This window comes from Elgaria multicarinata, chromosome 3 (assembly GCF_023053635.1).
Source record: "Elgaria multicarinata webbii isolate HBS135686 ecotype San Diego chromosome 3, rElgMul1.1.pri, whole genome shotgun sequence".
NCBI classification, from domain to species: Eukaryota; Metazoa; Chordata; class Lepidosauria; order Squamata; family Anguidae; genus Elgaria; species Elgaria multicarinata.
In genome coordinates this window covers 110,328,178-110,341,585 of record NC_086173.1, presented here as the reverse complement: position 1 = coordinate 110,341,585, position 13,408 = coordinate 110,328,178, and the positions used below count along the sequence as shown (strand labels likewise).

General features: G+C 40.7%; 1 protein-coding gene across 1 annotated transcript in view; it reads left to right on the top strand.

The window, feature by feature from the left end:
- Positions 1-13,408, top strand: part of NUP210 (nucleoporin 210) — a 107,107-nt gene that overhangs the window by 26,756 nt on the left and 66,943 nt on the right. Inside the window, exons 6-10 of the mRNA XM_063121248.1 lie at positions 4,238-4,370; positions 6,656-6,815; positions 7,984-8,051; positions 9,265-9,371; positions 11,426-11,566. Of these exons, the coding sequence (XP_062977318.1) occupies positions 4,238-4,370; positions 6,656-6,815; positions 7,984-8,051; positions 9,265-9,371; positions 11,426-11,566 (609 nt within the window). The remainder of the gene's footprint in view (positions 1-4,237; positions 4,371-6,655; positions 6,816-7,983; positions 8,052-9,264; positions 9,372-11,425; positions 11,567-13,408) is intronic.

Here is a 13,408-nt window from a genome sequence, read left to right as displayed (position 1 = left end):
GCTTTATGCCCCAGAATGCCCAACACTTCATCTTCCAAAGCAGTCACCTAAAGTGATAAGGATGGTTGCTAATGTATTTCCTAGGACACCTTGTTATCTATTTCCATACTACCTTTTACTTCATGAAGGCCAAATGCTGGATTTACTACCAGCCCAGTAATTACCAGAGGACAAAACCAATTGAAGATTTTGCTGCTGGGTCTTTCTCCAAAACACTTGCTGGTGTTCCAGTGGCTAGGCCATATGTAAGTTGTAGTACCCCACACACATACCTCATGTCACTTTTTTAAAGTTCAACTTCAGTGCTGGACGAGAAGCTAATTTAAAAATTAGCATACATTAAAATGAATTAATTTAAATTTAATTAACTTTAAAATATTTAACACTAACTTTTAGAGTGAACTAAAATGCAATTTAGCAGTTAGCAAACCTAGTTCTTAATTACCATTTTTAAAATGACATATTTAATTTCATTTTTTTCATTTCTTCTTCTTGATTAGTTCTCTAGCATCCATACCTGATTGAGCTGACAGGGCTGGTGGAATAATTTACTTGGAGATGTTAAGGAATTCCTGATCAATATGTTCTTTTTCTTCATAAACAATGTGCGAGCTCAGAAAATTGAAAGCTATACTTCATTCACCACATGGCAGTGCAGAATACCCACATGGCAATACAAAATACTATTGCTTAAGTTAACTTGCAACATTCAGTTTTCTTCACAAGTTGACATCCATTTCTTCTCCCCAAAGTGCCAAACCTCCTGCTTTCAAAAATATATAATTCTGACCACGGAATTGAATAATATACATCTATTCTAAAAGCCACAGATTAGAATTTTGGACAAGGGAATTTTTCAGCTGCTTGCTTGGACAGCTTTCCTCTCATTCTCCCTTTCTCTCTCTCTCTCTCTTTTTACTATCGTATTTTTTTCTAAAAGGTAGGCCAATGTACTGTCAAAGATACTGTTAACAATTCCCTGTTTCCTCAGGCAATGAGAAGGTCCAGGGGTACTGCTTTGGTTTCCTTTGGTTTAGTTTCCTTTAGAGAAGAAATCACTGGAGACCTAAGGCATTTCTGTAAAATTTGAGTTGATTTGCAAATATTCAAGTTGTGCATAGGTAGAGGCAGACTGCATAGGACTCATCCAAAGCAGGAGATCCTCCAGAGAGGCAACCCCAAAAGGTGCTTTCCAGAGTTCAAAGCTAGCTGTATCTCTGTTTCCAAATTCCGCCTTTTATTGTTCTTCAATAGATTACAGTATTCAATAAACAAAAAGCTACTTTTAAAAAGTTACATTTTCAACCAAGCAGCAAAAAACAAGGAAATTGTAAGCTCACAAGCCTTAACTCTGCATCCTCCCTTGCAGAAAATGCAAGTGACATTTTCATTCACCCAAAGCAGATAAACAGTGTGAACAGGGTGGAGAATATGATTTGTAAAGGTGACTGAGGTTGTGAAAAACTGATGCCAAACAATGTTAGGTGGTGTGCTCTCGTTAGGCCCGTGTACAAACTTGCACACGTTCTACGGTCCCACTTATAAGGAATCTTTAGACATTGGCAATAGAGTGTCTATGGCTAAGAAGGCAATTCTCACTCAGAGATCTATACTTAGACACCATTGAAGAGGATAATGCCACAATAGCACATTTATTGAGGTTTAAATAAGTTCATATGCACAAGCTAGTTTGGGGGAATTAGCTGAGCAAATGGAGGCTTAAAGGTAATTTCAAGTCTGTGAGAAGGAGTCTTCTTGAGACTTAGAGGATACATACATGCACATGCCCACACATACAGAGGAAAGAGGAGATGGAACCTCTAAAGGCGATATGCCTTTCTCTGGGCTGAAGCCGTTTCCTGTAGGCAGCATTGCAGCTCCTCGTCTCAGTGAAGAGGGGGAAAAAAGAGAAGGATCTTTTCCTCTGGGAGGAGATATTCAATGATTTCAGCAGTACTGTGGCACCTTACCCTGGGGGTACAGAGGAGTTATATACTAAAAAGAGGCAGCTCTTGACAATAGCCGAGCTAGGCATTCTTCACTAGCTCCAGCTTCTGGAGCAGCCTTAAGGGCAATAAGAGCGCATTGCAGTAATCCAATTTTGAGGTTACCAATGCCTGTACCACTGTGGCCAAGCTATTCCTGTCTAGGAGAGGCCATAGCAGCGAATCAGACAAAGCTGGTAAAAGGCATTCCAAGCCACCGTGACCACTTGGGCCTCCAGCAGCAATGATAGCTCTAGGAGTATGAACCTGATCTTTCAGCGGGAGTGCAACCCCATCCAGAACAGGCAATGAGTCTATCTTCCAGAGTCAGGAATCACTCACCCATAGGGCTTCCATCCTATTTGAAGTGCTGCATATGTTTTTAGATTTTTTTGGTAGATCTATCAAAGATTTTTAAATTCTTAATATTGCATTTATATCCTGCATTTTTTCCTCCAAGTAACTCAAGGCAGCATACATAATCCTCTCCATTTTATCATCACAACAACTCTGTGAGGTAGGTTGGGCTGAGAGTCTGTGACTGGCCCAAAGTAACCTAGTGAGTTTCCATGGCCGAGTTGGGACTAGAACCCAGATCTTCCAACTCCCAGGCCATAGCTAGACAGGGCGATCCCCGGGATCGTCCCTGTGCATCCGCATGATGCACAGGGGATCCCAGGAGCAGGGAGGGATGATATCGGGATATCACCCTACCCTTTCCCGGGATATCGCCTTACCCTTTTCCGGGATATCACCCTACCCTTTCCCGGGATATTGCCCTACCCTTTCAGCCTGCTTTTTCCACGGTCTTGGCATTATTCCAAGACCGTGGAACATGTGGGCGGGCGTTGCGGTTTGTCCCAGCTCCTCACGGTTACTTGCGAGTTGCTGGGAACTGCGCCCATCGGGAGTGGGGAGCAGGAAAAATTGTTTAAATAAAAAAACTTGCACCTTTTGCACACGAGTGCTCATGCGCTCTTCTCCTTTAAGAAAAAAAAGGGGGTGTGATGTCCTGTTCTTCCGAGGCCGTTGCACGCCACGTGTAAACAGAGGGGGAGATCTCACGATAAAAATAACGCAAGATCCTCACCCCTCCGTCGTGCTAGACTCGTAGGTCTAGCTGAGGCCCCAGTCCAACACTTCAGCCACTACACCACACTGACTCTGGAAAAGAGAATCTCTGTTACAGCCTTTCCCAACCTAGTGCTCTCCAGATGTGTGGGACTGCAGCTCCCACATTCCTAACCAGCATGGCCATACTGCCTGAGATTATAAGAGTTGCAGTCCAGTACATCTGGAGGGCACCGTATTGGGGAAGACTTTTCTAAAAAAGAGAAGTAGGTCACCCTAAGGTGTTCGTCAGCAGTTTTCACAGCCACACAGTTACCTCTACTTAGCATATTCTCTATCCCATCCACGTGGTTAATCTGCTCTGGGGGAATGAGAATTTCATTTGCACTTTCTACCTCTGTAGGGAGGAAGTGGTGTTAAGGCTTGTGAGTCTTAGCTCACAATTTCCCTGCATTTTGGTGCTTAGTTGAAAGCTGTAGAGCCTTAATTATTTTTTCTTCTTTTTGTAAGCCATAGTTTTTTATTGAATGTCATGTATTTTGTTAATGGAAGAATTGAATTGCGGTTTTTATTCAGTTGTCAACCAAGCCACTCACAGCATGGACTTTACACCATGTCAACAACTAATATAAAATCAAAGTGAGGGTTACAAGTTCAAACCCATTTGCAAATTAATTAATAGCCCCCAGAATTTATGCTCTCTATGATAATATACCAAGGCTGAAATCCTATACCCACTTACATGGGAGTATGCTCCATTGCATTCAGTGGGCTTTACTTCTGAGTAGGCACATATACGATTGCACTGTAAATGAAAAGAAAGTCCATTATAAACAATGACATTTCTAAAAAATGCATGTCATACTGGAATGTACAACAGTAAAATAAAATTTCAATTATTAATAAAATTAATTAATAAAATAGTAAAAATGTTTATATGAGAACAAAACTACCAAAATATCCAAGAAAAAGAATTTGACTTTAGTTTTTCTTACGTTAATTTGCTCATATCTATTCTTAAATGAGTTGTGATGTTATTATAGATCAGTAGCGATGTGTTCATGCTTTACATTCTCAAAGTTCATTTTTAATAAATTAAATATTTATGATAGAGCTAATTATTTTGGGGGGGAATGCATGTGTGTGGTTGTTTCTTTAAATCAAATTCTTTAAATCAACAGAATGTGCCTGCTGCTGAAGTCAGATTGTTTATTTTGGAAAACATCATTCTAAATCCAGCTTATGATATCTACCTACTGGTGGGAATGTCCGTGCGATATAAAGTTGAGAAAATAAGGCGAGGAAAGATTACAGGTTTGTCTTTTTTCCAATTTTGATCTTATGCACCTTCATAGACCGAATGTTGCTACATTTAAGTCGATAAGACTGTAATAGAGTCTGTGAGCTGGTCAGAGTCAAATTTTGATGTGTCCTTTAGTATTTCATCTGGCAGACATTTCCTTGAAACTCTTGTGAGTGAAAGGAAGCTTTCAATTCGGCTGCATTGTATCACCCTGTGTGAACTCATACAAATGCCACTGTGTGTGTGTGTGTCTTAGCAGCAAAATATATGCCTGTGATAACTTTTAATGGTGCAGCAGTACAGCATAGGTGAACTTTGTTTATAAGCATATGTAAATGAGGAAAGGGAGTGATACCTGGGTGGCATTGTACAAATTGTGCCATAACTTTATAAGTTCAAATCTTCATTCCAACACATCCTTATTTTATTTTTGATCAATGAGAGAAAAAGGTCCGTGTCCTGAAATTGTTAAACTACCTACTTAAGTCAAAGTTATAGAAGCATCTGCCTCTCACAAGTTTCATGATCATGAAATTTGGCCAAAAAACCCGAAACACCCAGTATATTAGGTGTACTAATCTGGTGCCCTCTAGATGCATCAGACTACAACTCCCATCTTCCTGGATGGGAATGGTGGGAGTTATAGTCCATCATATCTGGAAGGCAGCAGGTTTGGGGAAGGCTGGTCTATTCTCTCTCTCTCTCTCTCTCTCTCTCTCTCTCTTTCTTTTAAGGGGGTTGGACTCAATGGCCTTATAGGCCCCTTCCAACTCTACTATTCTATGATCTTCTTTGCAAAGTAAGTACTGCCTATACTTTAGGAACCAATGGATATCATAGGCTGTACTTGCATTGCATTACACTGGATAGGCACTGGATAGTCTAAAAGAAGAATCTTTACCTTTGCCACATTATTATCAGCCTTATGCCACCAGAGAGTCAGGAAACAATGTTTTTTATAGCTTGATTCTATTTTACTTAAATATATATACCAACATAATGTTTAAAATACCAAATAACTTTTAAAATACTCAAAGCGATTTTTTTCACAGTTATATTCCTCCCTTATTCAGAGGAGCTCAGTGTGTCATGGGGATTTCACTTTTTTTAAAAAAAAATCTAATCGGCTTAGAAATAGAGCCTGGCTCCAAAATCACACAGTGATTTTCATGGCTGGACAATTTGAACAGGGATCTACCCAATCTAGGGCTTTTTCCAACTTGGTGTCCTTAAATTATTATTATTATTACTATTATTATTATTATTATTATTATTATTATTATTATTATTATTATTTCTTACCCACCTCTCCCTTTGGATCAAGGCGGGGGAACAACATTAGTACAGGAATCAACACATCTTAAAAAACTCTTAAAGTCTCATTAGCCCTGGCCAACATTGCTTATGGTCCAATATGATAGTAGTTGTAGTCCAAAACATCTGCAGGGCACCAGGTTATGGAAGATTGCCTATTCCATACTGGCTTTCAGAACAATATTATCTATAGAAAATTCATTCAATACCTTGTATACAGAATACATATGCCAACACACTTGACCATGGGGGACTGAAATGCATATATTTAAACACTGATCTGGTTGTAGTTTTGCCAAAGAATTAACCCAGGGCTTAAATTGCAAGGGGCAGAATGGGCTCCACCCACTTGCCTTTTCTGACAGTCCCATTATCTATTATTTTAGAAGGCTACAGGGACAACTGTGACTTGGCTAAAATGGCTGCGGAGGTAGGTGAAGGGACTTTTGGCTTGAATTAAGAGTTCACTGCTTTTTGTCCCACAATTTGAGCACTGCTCAGCGCTGCTGAAATGATAGCTTTTAAGCAGTCTTTATTCCTTTATTCCAGTTACAGGGTAGCATCTATTGGTTACAGGAAAGTTTCTTTTCCTCAGTTCAAAATTTGTTCTGCTATCAGTGTTTCATAAGCATTGTAGGGATTGTACACTGGCATTCTGGAGGTGACAGACTTGACCTTGGGGGAGCTAGGGGTGGCGACAGCCGACAGAAAGCTCTGGCATGGGCTGGTCCATGAAGTCACGAAGAGTCGGAAGTGACTGAACGAATAAACAACAACAACATCTTTCTCTTAAGAAGTTGATTAAGCAAAGTAATGGTTCATAGTGTGATACAGGCTTGTTTCCCCCCTTAAATCGCTACTAACTAAACATATACTTCTATGCTAAGTACACATTTGATTATTATTTTTTGTATTGACAGGATCCAAATATTGACACCTTTTTGTTTTCATTGCTTCTTGTGCCTTCTTGGTTTTTGTACAGAATTAATCATGCCTTCCGACCAGTATGAACTACAGCTTCAGAACGACACACTCAGCCCTGGGGGAGATCCAGCCTGGCCTGTTGCCAAGCTGAATCAGGCGACATCCACAGTTACTGCATTGCAGCGGGGACAGACTAACGTTGTACTTTCACACAAAAATATCCTTTTTGCATGGCGTTCTTCAGATCAACTGATTTTCTATCTTTAGCCCAGAAGCTTAATACAATTATAGGTCTGGCTTGCATGGCAGCCGGTGAACTAGCCACCATGTGTTCAGAGACCTTTGGATTGTAGCAGCTGTCCAAAGCAATAACTGCAGACACCTGCAGAGATGCTCCTTCCAGCTATCTCAGTAACTCCATCACTGCTGTTCAGTAAGTTGCCGTGCACTGCTAGGCTTCTTCAAACTCCAGAGAGCCACATGGATGTTAGTGTGGCATTCCTTCACTGTGACTTTCCTGATCCTCTCTGCCATTAAGAGAAGCCAAGCAACTTCTAGGAAGTCAATGAGGAATTGAGTTGTGACAGGTTACAGTGGCATCGAGTGGGTGAGAAGAAGCTCTCTCAGGTGCCTCAGGTCTTGTGGCAGCTGCTGCTACAATTGCCTGGAGCTTTCTAAAGATATGGTAGCTGATGTGTGATCCCCATCATCATTTTCCCCCTGGTTGTGTAGAATGGAGCCATACAACCCTGTGTTGTTGCAAGTCATCATTACCCCCTCTGTTTGGTGTTTTTCTGCCTTTACTGCAATACTAGCAAATGTAGTCTACCTACATGGAATGTTTCATTTGTTTGTAGCTCAGCTTGTGTCAGAATTTAAAATTAATTATATAAGGCACAGGACTTTTATTCAGACATAATGGGAAACCAAGATTCTTCATTATATGAACAAGCCATGATGAAGTTCAGGCTTGTTCGGCTCTTTACTGTTCCCCTCTTTTGCAACTGTGAGTAAGGCCACAGCTAGACCTAAGGTTTATCCTGGAATCATCCAGGGTTCGCCCCTGCCTGAGCGCTGGATCCCCTGTGTGTCACCTAGATGAACAGGTTTGACCCCTGGACGATCCAGGGATAAACCTTAGGTCTAGCTATGGCCGAAGTGTCCTTTTCTACTTTTAAATAGACCTTAGTTGCCTGTTGCATCAAAACTCAAAGAACTGGGGTTTGTTGAAACTACAATTCATGAAAACAAGCCAAGATCAAGGCGTTCAGTTCTGTTAGTTATGGAATCATGACCTCATAGATTTCATTAAAATAATAAATTACCTTTAACTTATTGAGCTTATTGGTCTTTATCACAGTCTTTATTCCTTGACTAATTTCCAAGCATTTCCATGCAAGGTGCTTCCAAATTACCAAATGGCACTATTTATGTTGTGCACCCAGGTTACTTAGGTTGGTATTGGATGTTCTGTGCTAATCTGTCAGTTTTCCTTGCTAATAATGGGGGAAATAAAAATAAATAACTTGTGCATTCTTCTAGTAATCATAGCTAAGTAACTTCACAAATAATTTTATACTATAGTATATTGGTGTGTATTTAGTATAATTCATCCCTCTGTGAGTGGGTGATCAGTGACTCTGAAATGTGTAATTCAATATTTCTATTAGTTCCAGTTCTTAAATATTAAATATCAAATATACAGGAATCTGGTTTTCAATAAATTTGCAGACATGTGAGCTGTCAAACATTCAGCTGACAATTTAAAAGTACACAAGCAATCTGCCTGTGTTTATTCTGGGCTTCCCCACATTCCCAAGCCCTTTCTCATCTTTCCATCAGATCTCCTTTCCCTGTGTCGAAACATCATTTGTTCCCGGAAACGCCCAGTATAAAATTGCTCCCGGAAATGCCCAGTATAAAATTGTAACATGGGCAAGTCTGTTCCCAGCTGTTGGGGATGAGGCCAGTGGTTACCCATGTTGGGCCTGTTCAGACATCACGGTAAGCCATGGTTAGGCTGCTAACCCTTTTTCAGCAAATAGTGAGTGAGTGTTTAAACCATGGTTATGTAGCCACCATGGTTGGGAATGGTTCACACGACACACTAAGTCATAGTTCACAAGACATGCTAAGCCATAATGTTTAGCTCAAAATGCTTAACTACCCTGGCTTAGCGTGTCATCTGAACAGTGTCATAGAGAACTTTTTGCTATAGTTCCACGTCTCTGGAACTCCTTCCCTAGGGAGATTCACCTGATACAGGGTCCCTTTTCCTTTTGGCGCTTAATGAAAACCTGTTTATATGTCCAGGCCTTTTAAACTTTTTAGATCCTCGACTTTTATCTCTTGAAGTATGATGTACCCTGCTTTTCGTGTTCATTGTTTTGTATTAATACTTTTTTTTTAATGTGTGCCTGAAGATTGGAATAATAAATCTAAATAATTACAAATAATTGACTCCAGTAACAGAATTTGGTGATTGCTGAGTTTTTCATTTGGCGAAATGTAGTCCCTAGATGAAAAATAGAAGCCTCTTTTTAACAAAACATAGTTTTCATTAAAAAAACAAAACACCTTGGATCAGCTAAATATTATTCCAATGGGTCTGTAACAGGTATGCATTCCTATCCCACATTACATTTCAATGCTTTTTGTGCTTTGTAGGATTTTCAATTCGTCCTGGTGACAGGTGGGTCCTGGAAACAGAGAGGCTATACGAAATCACTATTGAAGTGTATGACAAATCAAGTAATAAGGTGTATTTATCTGATGTAAGTGAAATATGGCTATACATTTTCTCTTAAAGGTATTTGTGTCTGTGTCTAATAAAAATGTCAGAAGTAATGTGATTCTCTTATTGGTTTTTAAATTTGGATTGAAGACAAAGAGGAAACAAAGAACAAAGTAAGAGGCAGGCCTCAAGCTGGTGTGAGAGAGGGTAGTATGTATCTTATTGTGCCCATGTGCTCATGGGAATGACTGCTTGTGCAACGGGGCTTTTGCGCTTCTAAAAGTAACCTGGAATGAGTGGAAACACTCATTTCTAGATCCACCAGAGAAGGAGGAGCCCCACTGGAGGTAGTAAATTGCTTGAGCCTCTCTCTTCTCTCTCTGTTTTTTTTTTTTTTAAGGTTAGAACTGCTTAGCCTTCCCCTTGTGTGTTTAACAGCAGGCTAACACCCTTAATTTAAGCCAATGAAGCAGAAACAATGTAGTGAAATTTCTTACTGATATTTAAAGTTAAAGGTTGTCTGACAGGTTTGCTTGTTTTTTTATATATAGTTGCTACTTTTAGCATCCATATAAATAATTTGGTTTAAGTAATTGAAATACAATCTACTTATCAAAATATTTATTTTACATTTTTGTTTTTAAGAAAAAAGGCTAACAAGTAGTCAGGAGGTATCTAAGGGATGCCTCCTGGCTACTTGTAAGCCTCCTAACTTGGAGGCTTATCAGTATCCAATGCAGAGCATTTTAGCTAGATGGGTGATTTTGCCTGTCCAGCGGAGACTTTGGGGAGGGGGGGGGAAGGAAGGTGGAAGTAACCCAAAATCCCTAGTCTCCTCCCCTTCCTGCTCCCGGGAACGCCTCCTTTCCCCCATCTCCACACTCCATTTCGTGAGCACAGAGAGGTAGCAGCCATGGTTCTCTCATCACTGGCTACGAGGGGAAGGGGAGGGAGCTCGATTTCCTGGTTCTGAGCTTCAAAGCCCTGCCTACGAGCTTGAAGCCAGGAAACCAAACAATCCTCTGTCTCCCCAGATGCCATCTAGGGGGGACATAGGTTTGCTTCCTAAATTAAAACTGAAATTAGATGCAGGGCCAGGGGTGTTGTTGGATGGACCACCTGGACATGAGCCCAAGATCTTCTGAGCTGTGGGCTGGATCTTCTGAGCTGCCCCAGTTGCCATTATCTGCCTTAATATAAGGCTGCTGCTTCCTTCTAAGTTCAGTAGCCTTGCAGTTGCTAAGGAAGCCTTAGGACTCGTTCCCTTAGCAGACCAATAGGGAAAGTAGTGTGTATGCACCAGCCTTTTAAACAGAGGGGAGACTGCCATCTTTCCTTTCACAGTCTGCTCATTGTTGTTTCACTGTCTCCCTACTTTTCTGCTCTTACATGCCAATTGTTGGGTCCATTCTTGCAATGAGATTTTTAAGAGGAAGAGGGAAGGGCAGGAAAAGCTCCATCTGATTTTATTCCTCCAAACTGGAGCCTTTGGCTTCTGCAAAAGTTTTGTAGCTTTGACCCAGAAAAGGATTCAATCAGCCTCCACAAACTTCTTTCTCTCCCTCCACTTTAATTTCTCCTAAGTAGCTTCAGGCATCAGATTATTTCAAAAGGAGGGTCAGGACTATGTAACATCATGATCACAGAAGTGCTGCGGGTTTTAAATAGGTTTTACTGTATTAAAAAAGCAAGAAAAGTGCTACCATACTGAAAGAAGCCCTTGGCTTGGGGATTTTCTCTCTCTTCCCACTTCATTTCCAATCACCATTCTTATTTACTCTTCTTCATTCCAGCCAAAGCATATCTTGGGCAATTCTTAAAGAGAATTCTCTTTGGTAGGCAAGAGAAGTTATGAACCGTATTTGACTTTATACAAAAAGACAAGCGGGTTCGTTTTTCTCCTTCTCTTCACCCAAGTCTTCAAGAAAAGTGGGTTCACATGGTTGCAGAAGAACGAATCTGGGGCTGTTTTGCTTTTCAGTTGCCATTCAGAGATTCCGTATATTCTATTAATGCTATTTCATATATTAATCTGTGTTTTGTGCAGAGTATATTCTCATATATTCAGTAATCGCATTCACTTTTTAATTTCAGAATCTCAGAATTGATACATACTTGTCAAAAGAATACTTCCAGGTTCTGCAGTCCTCTTTGAACGGTTCATATCATCATGTGAAAGCGATAAAGGAGGGACACACCATTATAAGTGCTTCATTGACATCTATTGTAGATCAGGTATGTCTTTTTGAAGAAAGACAGTTTTACTCTCATTTGTTTGAAGTTGAAGCCTTGTACCTGAATGGTGTCTAACTGCTAGCAAATATGATAATTTGAGGGTCAGATCCCAGCAAAGTCAATAGGAGTTGTTTTAATAGAATTGGAGAGCATCCTTCAATTCAATCATGAACTTATTTACTTGGAGGGAGGAACTCCCCTTGATTGAGATATGACTTACTTTCAAATCATTGTGTTTGCAATTGCAGTTTTGCAACATATTCCTTGGAAGTAAGTCTTCGTTAAATAAGTGGGGCTTATTTTCAATTAAATGAGTTCAGTATGTTGTAAAGGTTTTGCTCAAATCACAGAGACAAGTAGCAAACCTTCTGCGCACAAATTAAAACATCATGACTGGGAGAAGAAGGTTAGGCTTCACCAACCCCCTAACTTTCTTATTCTAAATATGGAAGGGGGGATTATTTTCTTCCGAGGGGCAAACATACGATCCCACCCTTCAACTGGGAGAGGTTTTGTGGATTATATAAACTGGACTGACATGCAGGGATTGGAGTATGTGAAGAACTTGATCACTTGACAGGATTCACAAGGTGTACTGGTTGTATTTAGAGAGATTGCTTTAGTTGGGCCTACACTTGTGCAGACCTTGGACCACCACATTCTCTGATCACAGGATCTTCTTAGCTTCCTCTTCAAACCGGTAATACTGCAAGCATATATGCCAGGAGTGTACAACCTTTTCAGTCCTAAGGACCACACATGCACACGTATACATGCATACGTGCATGCATACGCGCACACAGTGGATGTGCTGGGTGATGGAGAAGGCTAAAGTTCCCTCATTCCCTCAGCAAACCCAGTTGGGATCCCAGCAGCTCCAGGGTTGGTTAAAGAGCCTCATCCATGCACCAGCAACCCCAGTTGGGATTGCTGTTTCCCTGCCAGGTATCTCAGCTGCTTCAGGTTCACTTTGAAAATGACCAGACTGAGTATTCATAGAAGACCTGTGCAGGTGTTTGCTTGTAACACAAGTAGAGCCAAAGTAAGACTAGGACATGGATGTGCACACTGGCCTGCCCCCAAATGTCCCTGTGCCTCTGGCTGCATTAATACAAAGGTATTCCTTAACCATCCATAAGTATGAAGCTTGACGCTGAACGGTCAACTGCCTAGTCAGGCTGGTAGGAAGTGGTTTGGGTTTGAATGGAAAATGAACATAAGTTAGCACCCTAAAGGCACTGTTGCTGTTTCCAGGAAGGTGTCTAATCCAGCATGTTCTCCTGATAATCTCGGGGCCAGTTTGAATGTCTAGATAGTTGGTGGATCAAAATGTGTCCAGAAAGAGATTTCTCTGTTGACAATAAATAATAAACCCATGGCCATGTTCTGTTGCGTTCTGTATTGGACAGATTTGGAGTCATTAATGAGCCTATTGTTGAACTTACTGGGTTATGTTATTCCATTTCATGCACAGGGTTTTCCTCTCAACAGCCAATATTTATTTATTTATTCTAAGCATTTCTGTCATGCTGTTCAGTCAAAAGACTCCCAGAGTGGCTTACAAGAATCAACAATCAGACAGTATTAGTGTTTGTTACAAACAGCCCATGAGGTTTTCTTCATACTTAACAAATTATCAGTTAAATACTAGAAGGGCTCCACCACCATGCAGAAGTTCTGGAGTCCTGTCATAGCCAAAACGATTGGCTTGAAATGATCTTACCAGCAGTTACCCACAGGAAATGAAGCAACACCTCACTCGCTAATGGGGAGGAGCCGCTCAAGGCTGCAGATTTTGGCAGCCCTAGATGCTTGCAAGCTGATTTACTGTCTAGGGAGTTT